This window comes from Oryzias latipes, chromosome 22, assembly GCF_002234675.1.
Source record: "Oryzias latipes chromosome 22, ASM223467v1".
NCBI classification, from domain to species: Eukaryota; Metazoa; Chordata; class Actinopteri; order Beloniformes; family Adrianichthyidae; genus Oryzias; species Oryzias latipes.
The window spans coordinates 3,292,811-3,310,802 of NC_019880.2; the positions used below are offsets into that span (position 1 = coordinate 3,292,811).

Consider the following 17,992-nt stretch of genomic DNA (forward strand, 5'->3'; position numbering starts at 1 on the left):
TGCTGCGTCTGAGTGTTGTGGAGATTAGCGAGGCTAATAATTCCTGAGCGCCATGCTTTATGTTAATGTGACAGGCCCTGCTGTATATTCTGCTGAGGCACCGTCTTTGTGGCTCTTAATTTTTCTTTAATGGAACTTTTGTGTTTGTTTCAACGGCCGCCTCGCAGGTTTCAGCCGCCCTGCATTAACTCCGTTTTGAAGCAGAGGACGTCCTTTGATTAAGTCTTACAGATAACACCAAGGACATCGCTGAACACCAGCTTTAAGACCTGGAAGAGGTTTACATGCAGAGAAACCTGACTCTAAGAGTAGAGCTCACAGCTATTTCTGTCTTTATTATTAACTGCAGATAATAATTGGATAATTTGGAAGTAGCTTGATAGGTTAGGACACACAACAGCATGAAAGCCAAACTAAGCTGCTCCATGTAGTCTATCTATAGTCATAAAGGGTCATACATGTAATAATGGAAGCATTTGTTGCATTACTGTAATGGGTTAACTTGGATGACAAAGAGATTTCTTACTATAAAAACTGACATTATATTAACAACCTGTTGCAGCTTCAAATGTCTTTTATTTGCACAATAAAAAAAAAACAATTATTAACTTTTTCTTTATGACGTAAAATAAAAATATTTCTTGTTCTATCGATTCATGAGATATAGATGAACGAGCTCCCCTGCAACTTGTCTCACCTCGCCATGCTGCAGTGTGCACAAGTGGATTTATTTGCAGAGGCGCATGCAGTTAAGCATCAAGTCCTGCACTGCATCCTCATTCTGGATCTGGCCGTTTTAAACTTGACAAGAAATAAAAGTAACAATAATTTGAACATTACAATCATAAACCAGTTACAAAATGTACACATTTGAATACAAAAAAAACCTAATTCTGTACAATTCTCCACATGCATTGGAAAAAAACAGAAAACAAAATCTATTTTAGCAAAAATAAGATTGAGACTCACTATTTGCAGCGTTCTTCCAAGAATATTTGACTTTCTTATTGGTTACAACAGAACACAGACACATAGAAAAACAAATAAGACATATATTTTAACAGATATAGACAAACAGATCTAAGCAAAACAATTATTTCTTTATTTAAATAAAAAAACTGCCAACGAGGAAAGAAAAATGGCCTTACCAAGAATTCTTATTTTTAGAAAAATATCCTAGTTACTAAAACACATTTTCTTAAACTAAGATTATTTTGCTATTGGAAAACTTTCTTTACATTTTTTTCTTGCAAGACAGAAAATCAAATTTTCCATAAAACAAGGGGCTTTTTACTTTCTTCAAATTCAGTTCTAGGAGTGTCCAAACTTGCAGCTATTCCAGAAATGAAGAGATTAATGTATTAGAAAAAATATACAAGGAATATACAAGGGCCAACATGAGATAAAAGCTTTGCTATAAAGGAAAGGTGGACATCAATGGAAATGTGGTCTGCCTCCTAAACTCCGTTTCTGATGGCTGAAGGCTCCGCCTTCCTATAAAATGTCAATATAAGGAGCTGACGCCCTCTTTTGTCAGTGACCGCTCATAAAATTCAAACTTTTCATAGATAAAAGCATCAATAGCTTTTTCAAATTACGCCGTTTGACTTACGACGTGGATTTTAACGTGATCGACATTTGGTGAACACTTTTACCATAAAAGTAAAACAAATAAACAAAAGGGAACATGTTTTAGATGTGGACGTGTTTGCCTTGATTCAGATGAAAAAATAAATGACAGCTGCTCGCCGGCCAAAAGGTTCCACAAACTCTGTCTTTCTGCACAACTGCAGTGTTGAAAAGCATTCAGATGCACAACAATGCATGCAGGCTGAACTTCTTGCTACTGTGAAATAGCTTCAACTACTCTTTGATGAAGTGATGATGCAACTTCTGGAAATGGTGTTGAGTATTTTCTTCCTTTTTTAGATGAAATGCAACCAAATTCCTCCATAGAAACATTTGCATTGAGTGACGGATGCTAAAAATAATACAAAAATGTGAAACTTTCACACAATTTCTTAGTAAGATTCGTCACATCAATGCAGATGGATCATTAGACCAGTCATTTAGCTAATATGAAATCCAGTTATCCAACTTAATTGTCATTGCTTAATATTTAAGAAACTTCCAGTTCAGGAAGAAATAAAAACGCTTCATATTTCAGCTGAGCCCCATATCCGTATTTTAAAAAACCTGAAAATAATCAAGAACATGAATGGCAGTGCACCAAAAAAATAAGGAAAGGGCAGTCAGTTCTTTTAAAAACAAATTTGTGTGTTTTTTTTAATTTAAATAACAGAGCATTTCTCAATGGATTGACTAAGGGAAATATGCTGCTTTAACTTTACCATTTCATTTGAGCCCTTACAGTTAAAAACAAAACAAAAACGTTTTTAGATTCTGGGATAACCTTAATATTTTAGATGATCAAAATAATCATCAATACTTGACTTTATGGGTCAATTCTGAGATGTTTTTTCATCCACGTGCCGGAGAACGTCAGTGACATCAAGGCAAAATGATTGAAATGTTTAAATGAGACACTCACTAATAAATGTATCACTTAAATAGAAACTTAAAGGAAAAGACAGCAAATATCAACGACTGCAAAGTAAATTTTTGCTTATTAAAAGAAGTAAAGAACAGGAAACTGAAGCTATTGAATGGAATAACCTTTGGCTGCAGTTAGGTTGTGTCATGAAGGCCCGGATTGTGTAGTTTCCTCTGGTGATGATATACCTATAAATGTAAAATGTCATGCATATATTTTTGGGTTTATTTACAGTTAATCACATTTAGTAGATGCTTCAATCTAAAAATATGTGTAAAAGAAGTAAACAAAAACAAAAATCGAGTCAGAAAATGCTCCAAGTCAGGCTCTAGACATCAAATGTCTCAGACACTAGCAAAAAGGTGTTTTTCTTTCTTTCTTGTTTTTTATGTGTAAAGTGCTACAGCAGGAAGCTACAGACCAAGGCATACCAATCAACAAAGGTTGATTGAGAAGAAACGAAAGAAAATGACCTTTTATTTATTTATACACTGTCCAGTCAGAGCTGCTGCCGACCTGCCCTGCCCTGGCCCAGATTTCGTAACAGTGTGATCCCCGCCTGACTTACTGAGGCCTGACATGCTGCCGTCTAGATTCATGACCACGCCAACAGGGCGGCGGCATGACATTATAAAGATTGTGCCGATGCCTCTTTGGCTCTTTGGGTCACACTCAACTTCACTTTACCTTATCGTTAAAATGGCAAAAATTACGTCTTTATTGGATCTTGCCGGATTTTCTTCAGTGATGGAATTACAAACTAGAGATTCTTTGCTGTCAAAGACAAAAGGAAAGTGGTGACGCTTAATGAGGAGCTTTGCTCTGAAGTGACGGTCTTCATCCCGGATTTACCTCTGCCTTTAATTTAATTCAATTTGCTCATTCATCTTCTGATCAATTTATCCCTTTCGGGGTCACAGGGCTGCTGGAGCCTATCCCAGCCACTCGCGGGCGAAGGCAGGGGACATCCTGGACAGGTTGCCAGGTCGCAGACTCCCACTGGTGTTCTGTTCAGGACTTGAACTGGGGGCCTTCTTACTGTGAGGCAAGAGTGCTAACCACTGCACCACCGTGCAGCCCGTCAATTCAGTTCAATACAATTCGACTTTCGATTCAATTTGATTTATCCCCAAGAGTTTTTATAAGATGCAGAAAGTGCCTTGAAAAATGTACATCACAACGACCCATTAAAACTGTACAGTACTATAATTCCTCGATACGAGAAGAAGCCCTATAGCACACAATAAAAGAAAACAAACACACAATAAAAAAAAACAAGATTACATAAAGTGACATAGTGTATTTGTGTTACTTTAGTGTAATTGCCGTGATTGGCTGGATGGTAAAGCTATAATGAACGAAATAACAGCTATATTTAGCTATATCTGTTCCCACTATAAGGCCTTAAGCTACGTTTACACCAGAGGCATTTAGCCCATGGTGTTCACACTGGACAAGCAAGGAGGAGAGTCGTCTTCTGTTCCTTCTGCTACCTTTTACTAGACCAGTGTTTTTCAACCTTTTTTTAGCCACGGCACACTTTACACCTTGACAAAAATCCCGCGGCACACCAACATCCGAAAATTATAAAAAAAAAAAAAAGAGGAGAAACTCATAGTCTGTATTGATCTACAGCCCTTCTGCAATCTCACGTGCATTTTTTTGATAATTGTGGCAGAAAAAGATGGAAGTTGCAGCTGTTTTTTCTAAAAGATGTAATAAAAGTCAAGTTAGAAGATTTAAAAACTGTTTGATGTGTGTTTGTTGTGGTTTCAAGATGTTTAACACGAAGACTTATTGTGCGCTGAGACGCAGTCACTTTAACCCAATGCATCATGGGAGATGTAGTGTGAAAATGGCCGGAGATCGTTTCTCTCTTCATTGTTGAATGATTGGTGGAGACAGTTGAAGTTGTGGGACTTTTCCAAAAACAGCTGACGCTACGGCTAAATCGTGGTACTTCGTCATTCTTATCAAAATGTCTTTAATAGAATCAAATAAACACCAAGAAAATCGTATTTTATGATATTTCATATTCCTAACTACTCAGTGTTTAATCAGGGCCTGTTTGGATGAACAAAGAGCTGATATTCTGGAGATGGAAAACGTTTTTAGATCAATGAATGAGGGCAATTTCCCACAGCACACTTGACCATCTCCCGTGGCACACTGGTTGAAAAACACTGTACTAGAGCATGTCCACCACCTCACTTCACAGCTCTATTCCGATATATGAAAGACTTGGTGTCATAGAATTCTGGCCGCGCACAAACCACATTTATTAACTTCTCTTCCATAATCAATTTTCAAATGGTTGCCAGTTTTGTTAACTTGGTCATAGTTCAACTTGGCTTAACTTTCAACACACATTCAATGGCTGTGCGTTTTATATATATATATATATATATATATATATATATATATATATATATATATATATATATATATATATATATATATATATATATATATATATATGTAGAGCCAAAAAATGGACTTAAAGACCTAAATATGATGCATGAGAGCAAGAATTTGTATTTACTTGCCTTTACATGGACTTTTTGAACCCTATCGAACCCTAAATTTTGCATATATATAAACCATTTTATGATTAAGTTTATTTGATTTCTAGTTTTGTGGCTATTTGGAGAAAAACCTACCTCTTTGTCCTCTTTCACGTCTCACTTGTTCATCTGCTCTGTCATTCATGGGGTCTCTCATGGTGTACAAACTCTACCTTTGCAGCCTCCTTCTCATCTTTTTCCACCATTCTCCACATTCCTGAATCCTCTCTGCCGCTCTTTCACCTTCCTTTACATCTCACAACCTTCTCATCACCTCTTCCTCCACTCCTCCTTCTCCAGCCTATCCCTCTCTCTCTCTCTCTCCCATTCTGTGGTCGCTCTGGGATCCAGATCATTGTTGCTGGCTTCATTAGAAGGCAAGAGTGTGTTCAGACTGAGCAGACATCAAAGGAAGGGTCTGCGATCGAATGGACATCTATGAACAAGACAGGAGTTGCTGTCCTTCTATTAGGATGCTTTGATTTAAGGGATACTTTGAAAAACTGGAAATGACACTGAGAAAAGGATCATGCAGAAGTGATCAAGAAGTGGATTTACAGTTTGGGTTTCAGGTCAAACTGGATTGTAGAGTTGACAGATCCTCTGTAAAAAGACGCCTTCCTGAGAAAGAGCTGAAGATGGAGTGAAGGAGACGTAAGAAGAGTGATGCAGAAGAGTTTCAAAGGAAGATGCGAGAGGCTTTCGCCCTCCTTGACTCATTAGGAGAAGTACACAGCGTGTGTTGGAGGACAAATGACTTTTTCTGCTTTTTTATTTTGTTTAAACAAGTTATATTTACAGCTAAACTGTAAATAAAATGCCTTTAAACTGAAAATCTAGAGCGCTGAGCCTCTTTTGCTAGATTTCATTTGCCCTCATGTGGCCCGTCAGTGCTTTAACGGTGGGGAATCCTTTGAAAAGGATCTGTTTGGCTGGAATGGTGCTTTACCAACGCGCCTGGATTGGATGGCTGCTTCTGGGATGTATTGCTGTATCAGCAAAGCAGAGCGTTTTCCCGCTGGGAAAGGCGGTGAGCTCTGCGAGCGCGTCGAGACATCAGGTGGTAGCAGCATCATACGCCTACTCTGACCAGCAACACCACCGCGTGGCGAGGCACCGCTCGTCCTCAGCCGTCTCCATATTCCGGTCTCCAGCAGATCTGAAGGCTGGTCATGGTGAGTGCCAAAAGCTATAGTTGGAATTTCCAGGGTCTATTTCATCTCTCAGTGGAAGAGATGTTTCATATCTTGAAAGCTTTTTTTATTCTTTTTAATTTTTTTATCATCATCGACTGCAAATAGATGCAACATCAGGATGAGATGTATGTTTAAACAGCACAAATTTCGCAGAAGTTTATCATAGTAATGTTTTTGAACTGACAGGTTGAACTGATAGGCTGATAGGTTAGCAGCCTAATACCAAAAGTCATTCCAAGAAACTTTTTTGGGGGGGAAAAAAAGAAGCACCAAAGTTCAGTTCAGATTAAATTATTTTAACCACAACTTTCCCATGTTGAATGTTTTAAATGTTGTGTTTAAATGTTCTGGTTCAGTTGTTCAGGTTCCTCTCTGCCCATCAAGGTCACACCTGATTTCAGTTTCTGACGACTTCAGCTGCTCTCCGTTATTCTGATTCCTCCCTTGGTTTATTTAGCCCCGTGTCTTCAGCTGGTCCTCGTTTGTCACTCATTTCCTCCTGTCATGTTCATGTTGAGTTGTGGTTTGGATTGTGTCTTGATAAAGCATTTTTTTTAAATATTCTTTTTCTCAGTTTATTAAAAAATATATGATTTATTTATTTATTTATTTTTTTTGGGGGGGGGGGGCGGTTTCGACATTGATCTTCCATAAACCACAAAAACGGTCACACATATCAGCTCCAGCGACAATAAATTAAAAGATGACTTTTTTTGTCCTCATATGTACTCTATTGAAAAGGTTATCATGTGACTTGTCACTGTTTTTACTCCCTGTTGTGCTAAAGTTACTAAACATCATGCAGAAAGATGTAAAGATCCTTTTTGACTTTCCTTGAGTGGAAATTGTTCCTTCCACTGGCTCTACTTTGAGCTTTGCCTTCATTTGCATTGAACTGACACAAAGCTGCTCTAGTGACACCTAGTGGCCAAATGTTTTCTGTGCTGTTTTAGAACAAAGTTTCACTTTCAATAAACCAGTTCTGGTCTTTTGTTTCTTCCTGTTCATTAAGGAGATAAACAACTGCATTTCACCAGCTTCACGTACATTTTTATATGACTGAAACAACAGATTAGAAGCCATAATCATCAGAAAAATCTTATTTCATGATGTGTTTTTTTTCTTTCATTTTTTTTATTTATTTGTTCACATATTTGGACATTTTGCTAAATGTATAAGCGCATTTTTTGCAATCATGGTTTATATTTTGCTGGCGGTGTGATAGATTTTTCCAATAGTTGTTTTCGTTTCTACAGGGATCATAAATGTATGGAAGTAAACAGAACTTTGTGCCTTCACACACTTATGTGTTGGTTATTGAGCCATTCAACATCTATTGATAATAGGTGTCCCTGTCTTTTATAGGATTTTCAGAAAAAATCCTTAAAAGTTTTTTTTTTCTTTTAACTGAACGAATAGCATTCCAGTAAAACCATCAGATTGCATCTAATTTACCAGGTAAAATTATCTATATTTAGGAGGTACAGAACGCTGGATAAGAGAGGACGGTAATAAAACTGACTGAGAAACACTGGAATATCTGTTATTGAAAGCAAGATTGACTAATACAGATACGAAGATTATAGAGCACCTTGGTAAATCTTTGATCATCTCTGATCTATGTTTAAAGTGTTCCTAATGGTCTTTAAATTATTATTAGGCAGTTTTTAGCATTAAAAAACAAACAAACAAACCAAAAATGGTCGTTTTCTGCCAAGCGGCAGGAGTTCATTAGAGCATCAGAACTTCTGAGGTGTGAGTCGGACCATTGGTGCGGAGCAACCCCGCCCCACTTTGCCATCACCATTACTGGAACACTCTCCCAGCAGTTTACAGCCCCTCACACCCCCAACCGATCATTAGCAGTGCAACAAAAATGGTGGGCAAAATAAGAGCAAATCCAGCCGTACAGATCCGAATCCCAGCTCAGACGAGGAAAATAAAGGCGTTTATGGATCTATTAGTCTGCAAGTGGATGCATCAGAATGGAGCGGAGCAGGGAGCTTATGGCCCACCCAGCATATTTTCTACATCACAATTATGATCATTTACAAATTCCATTTTTAGTTTTTGATTTGAATATAGAAATATTCAGAAATACACAGAAATGTAGTTTCAATTTTCCATTTTCATTGGAATGGGTCTTAAGTTATAAAGGAGCTGAATCTGGATTTTCTGCCTTTCATTCTTCTAATCTTCCTAAACTGATGTGATTCCAACCCTTGAATAACTTTGTAATCAGAGATTGTTCTTGATAACTCCGGCTCTCCAACCTTGCCTTTGTTGGGTTCTCTGCATTTCTTATTTCTGCCCCCATTTTTCTTTCTAATAAAAGAATCTTCTGTCTGTGTAGGATTCAAGCTCTGACTGCAAATAATTAGTGAGTTCAGTGAGATGAGTTTCATCAACAGATCTCAGTTTTTCTGTTTCTGAACTTGCAGGTTATCTGGCAGCTCACTGGAGACGAGGTTTTCCAAGCCGCAAACCCAAATCTGGCACGCCTTTGCTGTATTAGCATAGTGTTTGTAGCCTCGGGGATCCGAGGTGTGTTTTGCGCTGTCGATGCAGGACTGTGAGTTCTGCCAACAAAGTATCATTGTGACTAGAATCCTCATCCTCAGCCAACAGTCGTCTCACCGCTACAAATGTTGCATAAAGCAGCCAGTGTGTACGCTGGCCGGTTATTTGTTTTTGGTCAGCGTAGACGTGTCTTTTGTTGGGCCAGTTTACTGCAGAACCTGCACAGAAATTTGATGATCATTTACTAGGATTTGTACTCGCTGAGCACACCTGTGTAGAAATCAGTTGTACCTTTTATGAGAATATGATAAACAATATCACAATTTCGTTTAAAGTATTAACAACCAGGCTGCAGTGATCAGCACCCTTGCCTGATAGCAACAGGGCCCTGGTTCAAATCCTGGCTGGGGACCTTTCTGTGTGGAGTTTGCATGTTCTCCTGTGCATGCCTGGATTTTCTCTGGGCACTTCCTCCCACAGTCCTAAAACATGCTTCATAGGTTCACTGGTATCTCTGAATTCCCCCGAGGTGTGCATGTGGGCGTGTGGCCCTCCTGCAACCCCATGACACCAAATGGACTATCAGTGCACAGTCCTTTGTCATCATATTCCGCAAAAATAAAATCGGATTTTCCTCATTCCACTATGAAAGTCTCGAAGTGTCAACACTAAGATGCTGAGACGTGATTTGCTTAAGGTTTCTTTGCGCTGCGGTTACTGGACTTCAACCAACGCCGTACAGCTTACACAAAAAATACTTCAAAAAGAATGGTCTTCATTCCCTAACGTGGACTAGACCCAGCACATTTCCCCTCACTCGGCTAACAACCAAACCTTGTATGTCCAACCTCCCCGACAACGCGTTGAATGACCAAACCCGGGGCCAACAAGCATCTCTGCCTGGTTCAGAACCCCATCAGCAATCAGCCCAGCTCAGTCCGCACCAGTATTCATGCTTCAACTCAAACCATAAATCCATGAAAAAAGCCCCAAACTAGCAACTGCATTATTTTTTTCAGATTAAATCTGCTCTTTCTGAGCAGTAGCCTTATGTTCTTTCATAAAAGTAACTTCTAAAAGAAAACTTAAGGATACCGCTTTTATTGTAGTGTATGTTTTTGTTTTTAAATGTAAAGCCCTTCGAGCTGCGCACTACATGAGATGCGCTTTTTATAAATTACGTTTGATTTAATTCAATCTACATTCACATACATACAGTGAGGTTTTTTATACGTGATTTTTTTTTAGCTTTGATCCTTTGAAGTTTAACATCCTGCAAAAGGCGGATCTGCTGCTCATTCAGGAATTCCTCAATCTCAAAGAATCAAAGTGGCTAAAAACGTTTTTAAAGATTGGAAGTAAAAACTGTCCTTCAAATGTCATTTTTTTGTAACTCTTGCTTCTTCTGCTCTCTGCAGCTGGAACCACATATATCTTTGGCAAAGGAGGAGGTCTGATTATATTTAACTGGCCCGCCAACGAGAGGCCGAGCACGAGAACAGACAGACTGACCGTGGGCTTCAGCACCTCTCTCAAAGATGGCATCCTGGCCAGAATTGACAGTGCTGCTGGACTGGGAGACTATCTCATGCTACATATTGTGAGTTTCAATAGACTGTGATCTTGCTTAAGTTTAGTTTGTTGAACCAGCTTTAAAAAAATGAAAAACTGTTCAGTTGAATTTTGCGCTCCAGGGTGTAAATATATAAAACACCATAGCAGTAATAAGGGACTTTTTGTAGTTTTTAATTTGTGTAGCTACCCTAGGATGAGTGGAAGATATGTTATTTCAAGTTATTTTTGTTATTCATTTTTTAATAAACTTTATTTAAAAAAAATATTCCGCATTCAAAATACCAAACATTGACACTATGTGCAAAAGACATTTTTTTTTACACTTGGCAGGAAAATTAACAAAAATACCAAAAAATGAAAAGCAAAATGAAACATGTTGAAATAAAACAGAAATAGTAAAGGTAAAGGATTCTGTTAAAGTTTCAAAAGTGACCATGTAATACTATGTTAATACTATTTATATATAGAATCATTTCTTTCTATAAAAAAAACACAAAATACTCCTATTTTGTTAGCATAGTTGTGAAGGACATATTTAGCCATAATTATAAGTAAGTAAACTAAGTAAGTAAAATGTTCTCTGCTTTAAATCTATATCAGATCAAGTTAGTAGAAGAGACAGAGAAGCAACAGCTTCTTGGGAAAAAAAAGCATGTAATATGATGGATCTCCCGGATCATCATGAGATACAACCAGTTTTGTTGTAACTTTTAACACCACTTTTTGACTGTCAAGCACAGCAGTAGCGGGATGGTAATATGGGCTAATTTGCAGCCACAGATCCTGTGTTTAAACATGAGCCTTACAGTTTTAGCCACAGATCTGTGCAATTGCAGTCTTCGGCCGATTAAACATGACTGTGGATTTTCAGCAAAATAATGAAGAAGAAAAGAATCAATTTGTATTTAAGCATCTGGTTAAGAACAGATCAGGTTTTCCTTTTATGCTTAAAGTGTTGATATACCTGTATGTAAAGATGACAATTATAAAAAAGATGTTTTTCAACAATTAGACTGCTGGATTTTGTTTATTCACAAAACTGAAAGTCAAATTCAACTAAAAGAGAAATAAGACCGACTCACAAAAGCCACACCAATGCAAATTCTTTTTAACCCTTGTGTTATCTTAGATGACCCCACCCTTACATTGACGTGTTCTTCCTACCATGACAAAGGTGGATAAAGGTGGAAAGATTTCATGTATTCCATGGACACCAGTGAAGATCACAAATCATTGAAGAAAAACGGTTCAGAGCACTGTGTAGTGGGTCTAGATGACTAGACTGGAAAGGACCAAAACAGAGAGGGTTGCAGAAGAACAGGACAACAGCCAACTTGTTGGATGTTTCCAAGATTTTGATGCCAGAATCTATATACAACTGTGATGGAAGATAATAAATAAATAAAACATGCCAGAAAGCAAAACTCAAGTAAAAGAAAAAAAACTTAAACCAAGAAAGAAAAACGTTACATAGTTGTAAGTGCAAACTGTGCAAGGATCTGAGCAGAACGATGAGTCTAAACCCTGATGATTGTTCTTTTTCCTCTCTAGCAACAAGGCAAAATTGGAGTGACCTTCAACATCGGCACTGTGGACATCATCGTGCAGGAAAGCAGCACCCCAGTGAATGATGGGAAGTACCATGTTGTCCGCTTCACCAGGAATGGGGGCAATGCTACGCTGCAGGTGGATAACTGGGCGATTAACGAGCATTTTCCGACAGGTACGATCTCATCCGGTCAGCTCTGTTTTTTATTGAAAATTATTGAGTTAATTATCGTATCTGAAACACAAACTGATTCCCTAAAGTACTACCATTCAATTCACCAGCCTATTGTTGAAGTTTGAACAAAACAACAAAAATAAAGAGAGAAAAAGTTGCTGAAAGTGTACAATAAATGGACTTTTTTGGGGCAGGAATTATGCATCTTGGCAAAAGATGTTTTTGTGATTAGACACAAAATGACACAGAAATACATTAACGGATAGTTTGAATGTATGATTAGTGGGTAATATTAGATTAAGATTAGAATCTTCATTTGCAGTTCAACCCAGATAAACAAAATTAAACAGAATTTTGTTTAACAAAATACAAAGAAACCTCAGTCCAAATCTACACATGAGCACTAATATTTACCGTTTTCTTACAGAACTAAGATATTAAAGGCACAACATTTAACTGCATTAACAAAAAAAAACAAGGAATTCATGTCTTTGTTTTTATTAAAGTATTTGCGCAAAGAGAATAGGGGGGAATGGAAAGACCCAAATGAAGTACATGTACCACCTAGACCCCAACAGGAAGATCATCTGTGAGCTGTTACCTAACCTTACACGTTTCTCTCAAGCCCTTTGTGATCCTTTCTTATAGTGCTTTTGGGAAACTTTTGGTCCTTGTTTGATCTGCAGCAGTGTTTGATTCCTTGAATGTTTAGCAAGTGGCAAGTTTTCAAAGCTCACCTGAACCTAGTTGTAGAGCAGTCAAGCCCAGATCCAGCTCAAACTGCAGGGTGTTGGTTTTGGCACATTTCATGTTTCAGCCCAGAATTCATTTGCAATCAAATCGACAATCCTCCTTAAGATAAACTAAAGTCTGTGATAACAACGAGTCAAATTCCAACTTTAAAGTCTCCTGTCATGCAACATTTATTCTTTGATGCGACACTGAGCAGATTCTCTGCATAGTACAAATGTCCATACAGTCTTTAGTGTGGATCTAAGAATCCATATGCTGTTCAGTAGATTTCACTTCAATCTTTTGTGCTGCATGTTATTTATCAACATTTCCTCTTTTGGATTTATGAATTAAGATAGAAGCTCAACAATGACTCTTTGTGTGAATAAAGTAAAATATTACAAACACAATTCTGTGCAGTGTTTCTGGTAAATGAGATCTCTTCTGGCTTTTCCTATGTTACCTTAACATTTAACCGTCTACTATACCATTGATGACAACATATCCACTGATTATATTTACTTCAGATCTGCTTGTTTTTGTTTTTTTTCTGTGATTTTTCATTTGAGGCCTTAAGAGAATGTTAGTCTCACTAAAGGCTGTTTAGTAGTGGGTGTTATATTTGAAACTAAAATGACGGTTTCCCACCTTGAATTTTCTTTAAACCGGTATAAATAAAACCTGAAAGTTCAACATTTTAATTCATCTCAATCACACCTTGAGTTTAATTGAACGACGTACTACTGTTCAAAGCTCCAGTAGTGTCTCCGTCTGGAGACAAACAGGATTTCTCTGCTAAGAGTATAAAAATTGAAAATGATCATGCAGCATGTGAGAATATGTTATCAGAGAACTAAATTAACTTAAATTTTCTGCTAAAATCTTTCTAACGTTTTAAGGAAGCTCAGTTGTCTTTTCTACAAATGGTACGACCCTGATGAGAGATAAATGTCTTCATAAATGTCTTCTTAAACTTTAAAGGAAACAGCGACGTTGAACGCTATCAAATGGCCAATAAGAAAATTCCTTTCAAATATACCAGACCAGTAGAGGAATGGCTGCTGGAAAAAGGTAATTTCTGTATGTGTGTGTGTGTGTCCGTGTGTGTTTGCGTGCGTGCGGTGGCTCTTAAAATTAAGAGCATGATCAATGTCACAATTTCATATTTGTATCAGGTTTCCATTCGGTCCAGATATGTTTTTGATCAGTCACATTAGCATTCATGTATCTGTACCATGAGACACACTGTTTGAAGGCAGTCATGTGACCTTCATAGACCCTCAGATAAGAAATAAATCTGCATTCAGTTAACAAAATGTCATCACTATCAATGTACTCAGGATCATTCTTGCACATTTATTACGGAGACATAGTTTGCTCAGAAATGGAGGTAAAGCTTTTAAAAGAAACGGATCCCACATCGGATTTATCCAGCAGCTAAATCAGTGTGCTTGCATTCACATAGGGAAGATGAATCACAGAATAAATTATTTGATGTCAGAAAGTATAAAAATAAAGGTTACCCATGTTTGAGAATGATAAACAAAATTCTTCAGGCCATGGATTTTATTTTTGAGACTCAGATGTTAAAACCTGCAGAGGTTTTGTTTTCATCAATGACAGAGAATAAAGACAAGAATGCTAAAGTTCTGCATGTAAAACATTACTATCATTGTTATTTTGAGGCACATTTTAAACATAAGGATGATCAATTTTATTGAAAGAAAATGAACAAGACAAAAAATAGAATACAATAAAGAGACGTATATTAAAAAAAGGCTCAATAGTCTGTGAATTTTACAGATTCATTTTCAGAACCAGCAAATATTCTATAGGTTTCTTTTGAAAACCCAGTTAGATTTTTACACTAGTCCAGTTCAGATTTGATTAATAGGTGCTCTAGTTTTTCTTTTCAATGGTTTTCATCATTTAAAAGTGTTTCAAAGTTGAGTCACATTTTAACTCTTTTATTTTGAAATCTTCTCTAAAATTACACTTATGTAACAGTAATATAGTTGTTGGAGAATAAACATCTGATTTTCCTGCAAACGTCTGTGGTAAAATTCTCTTTTAGGTTGTTGCTTCAGTCTGTGGGTGGAAAAAAGTTTTTAAGTAATTATTAAAATAAACATATTGATTTTCAAAATAAAAGGGCGGCAAAAGAGTGGATTCATATTTATACAAAATCTGACTCTGTTCAGACAAAACTGACACGATTCCCACCAACAAACTATAATAATTCCTACCAAACTTCACAGGTTGAAGATTTTCACTGAGCACATCATCAGATGACTGATGTTTTCATGGTTACATTGAAATCCAAAAATACATTTGATTACCCTAAAAAGTTGATGTAACATCTTATTAACTATGGATTTCTTCTCCAGGACGCCAGCTAACCATTTTCAACACTCAAGCAACAGTTTCTGTCGGTGGCAGTGATCGAGGCCGGCCCTTCCAGGGTCAGCTGTCAGGCCTTTACTACAACGGCCTGAAGGTGTTGACCATGGCAGCTGAAGGCAACCCCAACATTAAGATCAACGGCAGTGTGAGGCTGGTGGGCGACGTCCCCAGCGTGGCAGGCTCATCCAGAACCACAGCCATGCCCAACGAAATGGGAACTAACTTTGCAGAGACGACCACCATGATGTCCACAACCACAACAAGGAAACACAGATCTTCAACTGTGCAGGTAGAAGCAAAGCTCCTAAGTGCTAAACCTAAAACCTTTGACACAACTGCTGTTACGGGTGCATACGGGCTGTGTGCAGGCAAGAAATGGTCTAACCTTTATGGGCCGTTAAGGTGGCTTGTACAAAACAGCAAGGTTGCAGACTGCTCTGTGAGCCCGTAGAGCAAAAATGTTCATGCGCATCCATGCGATCATGCTGCAAGCAAAATGTTGTAGCGCACTGCAAGACACACCTGCTCTCCACTTAAGATTACTTCTACAGCCTTCCGCAAGCCGGCACAACCAAAAAACCCATGAACGCATGTTCATATGGGTGCTGTGGGCTAGATTACAAAAAGGTCAGACTGTACGCTGACGACTGAGTGTTTTTTTATGATGCATTTCTGCAGCCAACAATGTCTTAAAACAAAATCATGGATGTTGTGTAAAAACAAGTATGCATTAAAATAGATTAACTTCAGCTGAAAAAGACAAACAGCAATAAAACAAAGGTCTCTTTTATCTTTTTATGTACTACGTTTAACACAACACAATTATGTTTACCACATTTCTTTAACTGCAGTAGTTTATAGAAAAAATCCAACTGATGTGGAAGTTGAAAATTGAAGTTTTTCTCGGTTTTTCTTTGATCAAACTCAAAGCAGAAATTCAACAATAAAAGTTGGGTCTGCATAGGTTTGAATCAGAATAGAAATCTTTGATTTCCTGGATAATGAAGAGGAACAAAAATATTGTCTTTAGCTCTATACGTTTAAAGGCTTATCCAAGGTTTTGCTGGAAAATAAATAATCAGTTCATGTTTTTTTTTTTTTTTTGTTGTCAAAAGTAAAATAATAGATATATATAATTTCTGTTATGTGTTTTCAGAAGATTTACAAGAAGCTTTACTACAGATTCAAGGTCCATTTGTCACAATAAACACAAAACAAGTAAAAGACTTAAGAATAAAAATTAAAAAAGTCAGTATAAAAACAATGACATAAAAGTATGAAAAACAATAATATAAAACTATATTACAATGACATAAAAGCATAAAATATACATCTGCATAGTGTACATCAGATGATTTAATTTAAAACCATCAACCATGCAACCAGTATTACAGGTATACAGATCCTTCGACAGATCATCTTTGTACAAGTTCAAAAGAAGTGGGGATAAAATACCTCCCTGTCTTACCCCATTGGTCATACCAAATGGGAAAGAGACACCTGATCTCCACCTGACCATAATTTTCTGATGGGCTTACCAGAAGGCTAGTTGTTTTGGTACACTCTGGTTTTTCATTTTTATGAAAAGTTTGGAGTTATTTACCTTGTCAAAGGCTTTAGATGCGTCAAAAAAACGCAAAAGTACAGATGAATTATCTTGCCTGTACTACAAAAATGCAAATTTCTGTCCCATGTTGAGCTTTAAAATCAAACTGATTATCAGCAGATAAGATAAAATCATTAATTGTGTAAGATAAAATTCTTTCCAAAACCTTTGAGAGGACACTGGCTAATGCTCTAGGTCTATATTTGTGGATGCAGTCAAACAACATTTGAATCTTTCTTTCTTTTTTTGTTGTTATCTCTGCAATGACCACGGCTGCGCACAAGAAGCATTCAGCAGATGAAATGGTGTCGTCTGCAGAGTGTTCAAGCGACGACGAGGACCTGGAGGAGTGTGAAACAAGGCAACCAGGTGGGCTAGGTTAGTTTGCATTTGCTTGCTTTCTTTGTGCTGCCACTCATCTGCACCAGATCCGGATCTGAGGATCCCTTAAGCATCATGGTCCCATGGTTCGACAAAGTGTAACCTCAGAAAGCATTCTGTCCAAGGAAAAAGTAGGAACGTTTAAATGAAAAGAGAAATGAAGAAAAAAATGTTAAGCTGAAACAACAGCAAAGCCATTTTAAGAGCTACACTTGCACATGGGGTCTTCAAAGTGGTGAACATGGTTACCAATGGACATACAAATGTTGGCAACTCAGGTCAAAAGCAACAACTTTATGTCTTTTCCAAATTTGTATGGTGGCAAATCATGTTCTCTGCATTGATGCTGCAGAATGTTTGAGTCCATCACGTCATTGCTCTGCTGATTTCTAGTTTGAAAAGTCTTAAGTCTATGATTTGGAAGTGAGTGTTGTCTTCAGATTTCACTGATGTCTATTTTTGTTGTCATCTGTTATTCCTTATGTAGAGGCTTGCACTGGTTCGTGTGATAGAGAACAGATATCATTGAATTTCTGTGTACAGGTTTTCCTTTGTTTGGGTCATACTTTTGCTTTAAGATGTACTTGTTATTCTGTCTTTTTTGTATACAAATATTTCTAACATAAAAAAAAAAAAAAACGAAAATGCTGTCTGAACATTAAATAATCAGTTTGAAAGAATTTGGGAATCTCTATAATTTTTTAGGTGTTTGCACTTTTGAGAACAAAGTTGTTCAAA

At 37.3% G+C, this 17,992-nt stretch overlaps 1 protein-coding gene across 9 annotated transcripts in view; it reads left to right on the top strand.

Moving 5' to 3' along the window:
• Positions 1-17,992, top strand: part of LOC101169749 (neurexin-3a) — a 166,092-nt gene that overhangs the window by 134,352 nt on the left and 13,748 nt on the right. For 3 of the 9 annotated variants that reach the window (XR_002292949.2, XM_020713761.2, XM_020713757.2), the window contains exons 19-23: positions 10,253-10,434; positions 11,961-12,132; positions 13,846-13,935; positions 15,252-15,556; positions 17,158-17,251. Coding sequence is in view for 5 of the 9 variants with exons in the window: in XM_020713761.2 (XP_020569420.1) it covers positions 10,253-10,434; positions 11,961-12,132; positions 13,846-13,935; positions 15,252-15,556; positions 17,158-17,251 (843 nt within the window). In the remaining 4 variants the exon portion in view is untranslated. The remainder of the gene's footprint in view (positions 1-10,252; positions 10,435-11,960; positions 12,133-13,845; positions 13,936-15,251; positions 15,557-17,157; positions 17,252-17,992) is intronic. The other 6 variants (XR_002292951.2, XM_020713759.2, XR_002292950.2 and 3 more) reach the window with 3 other exon arrangements.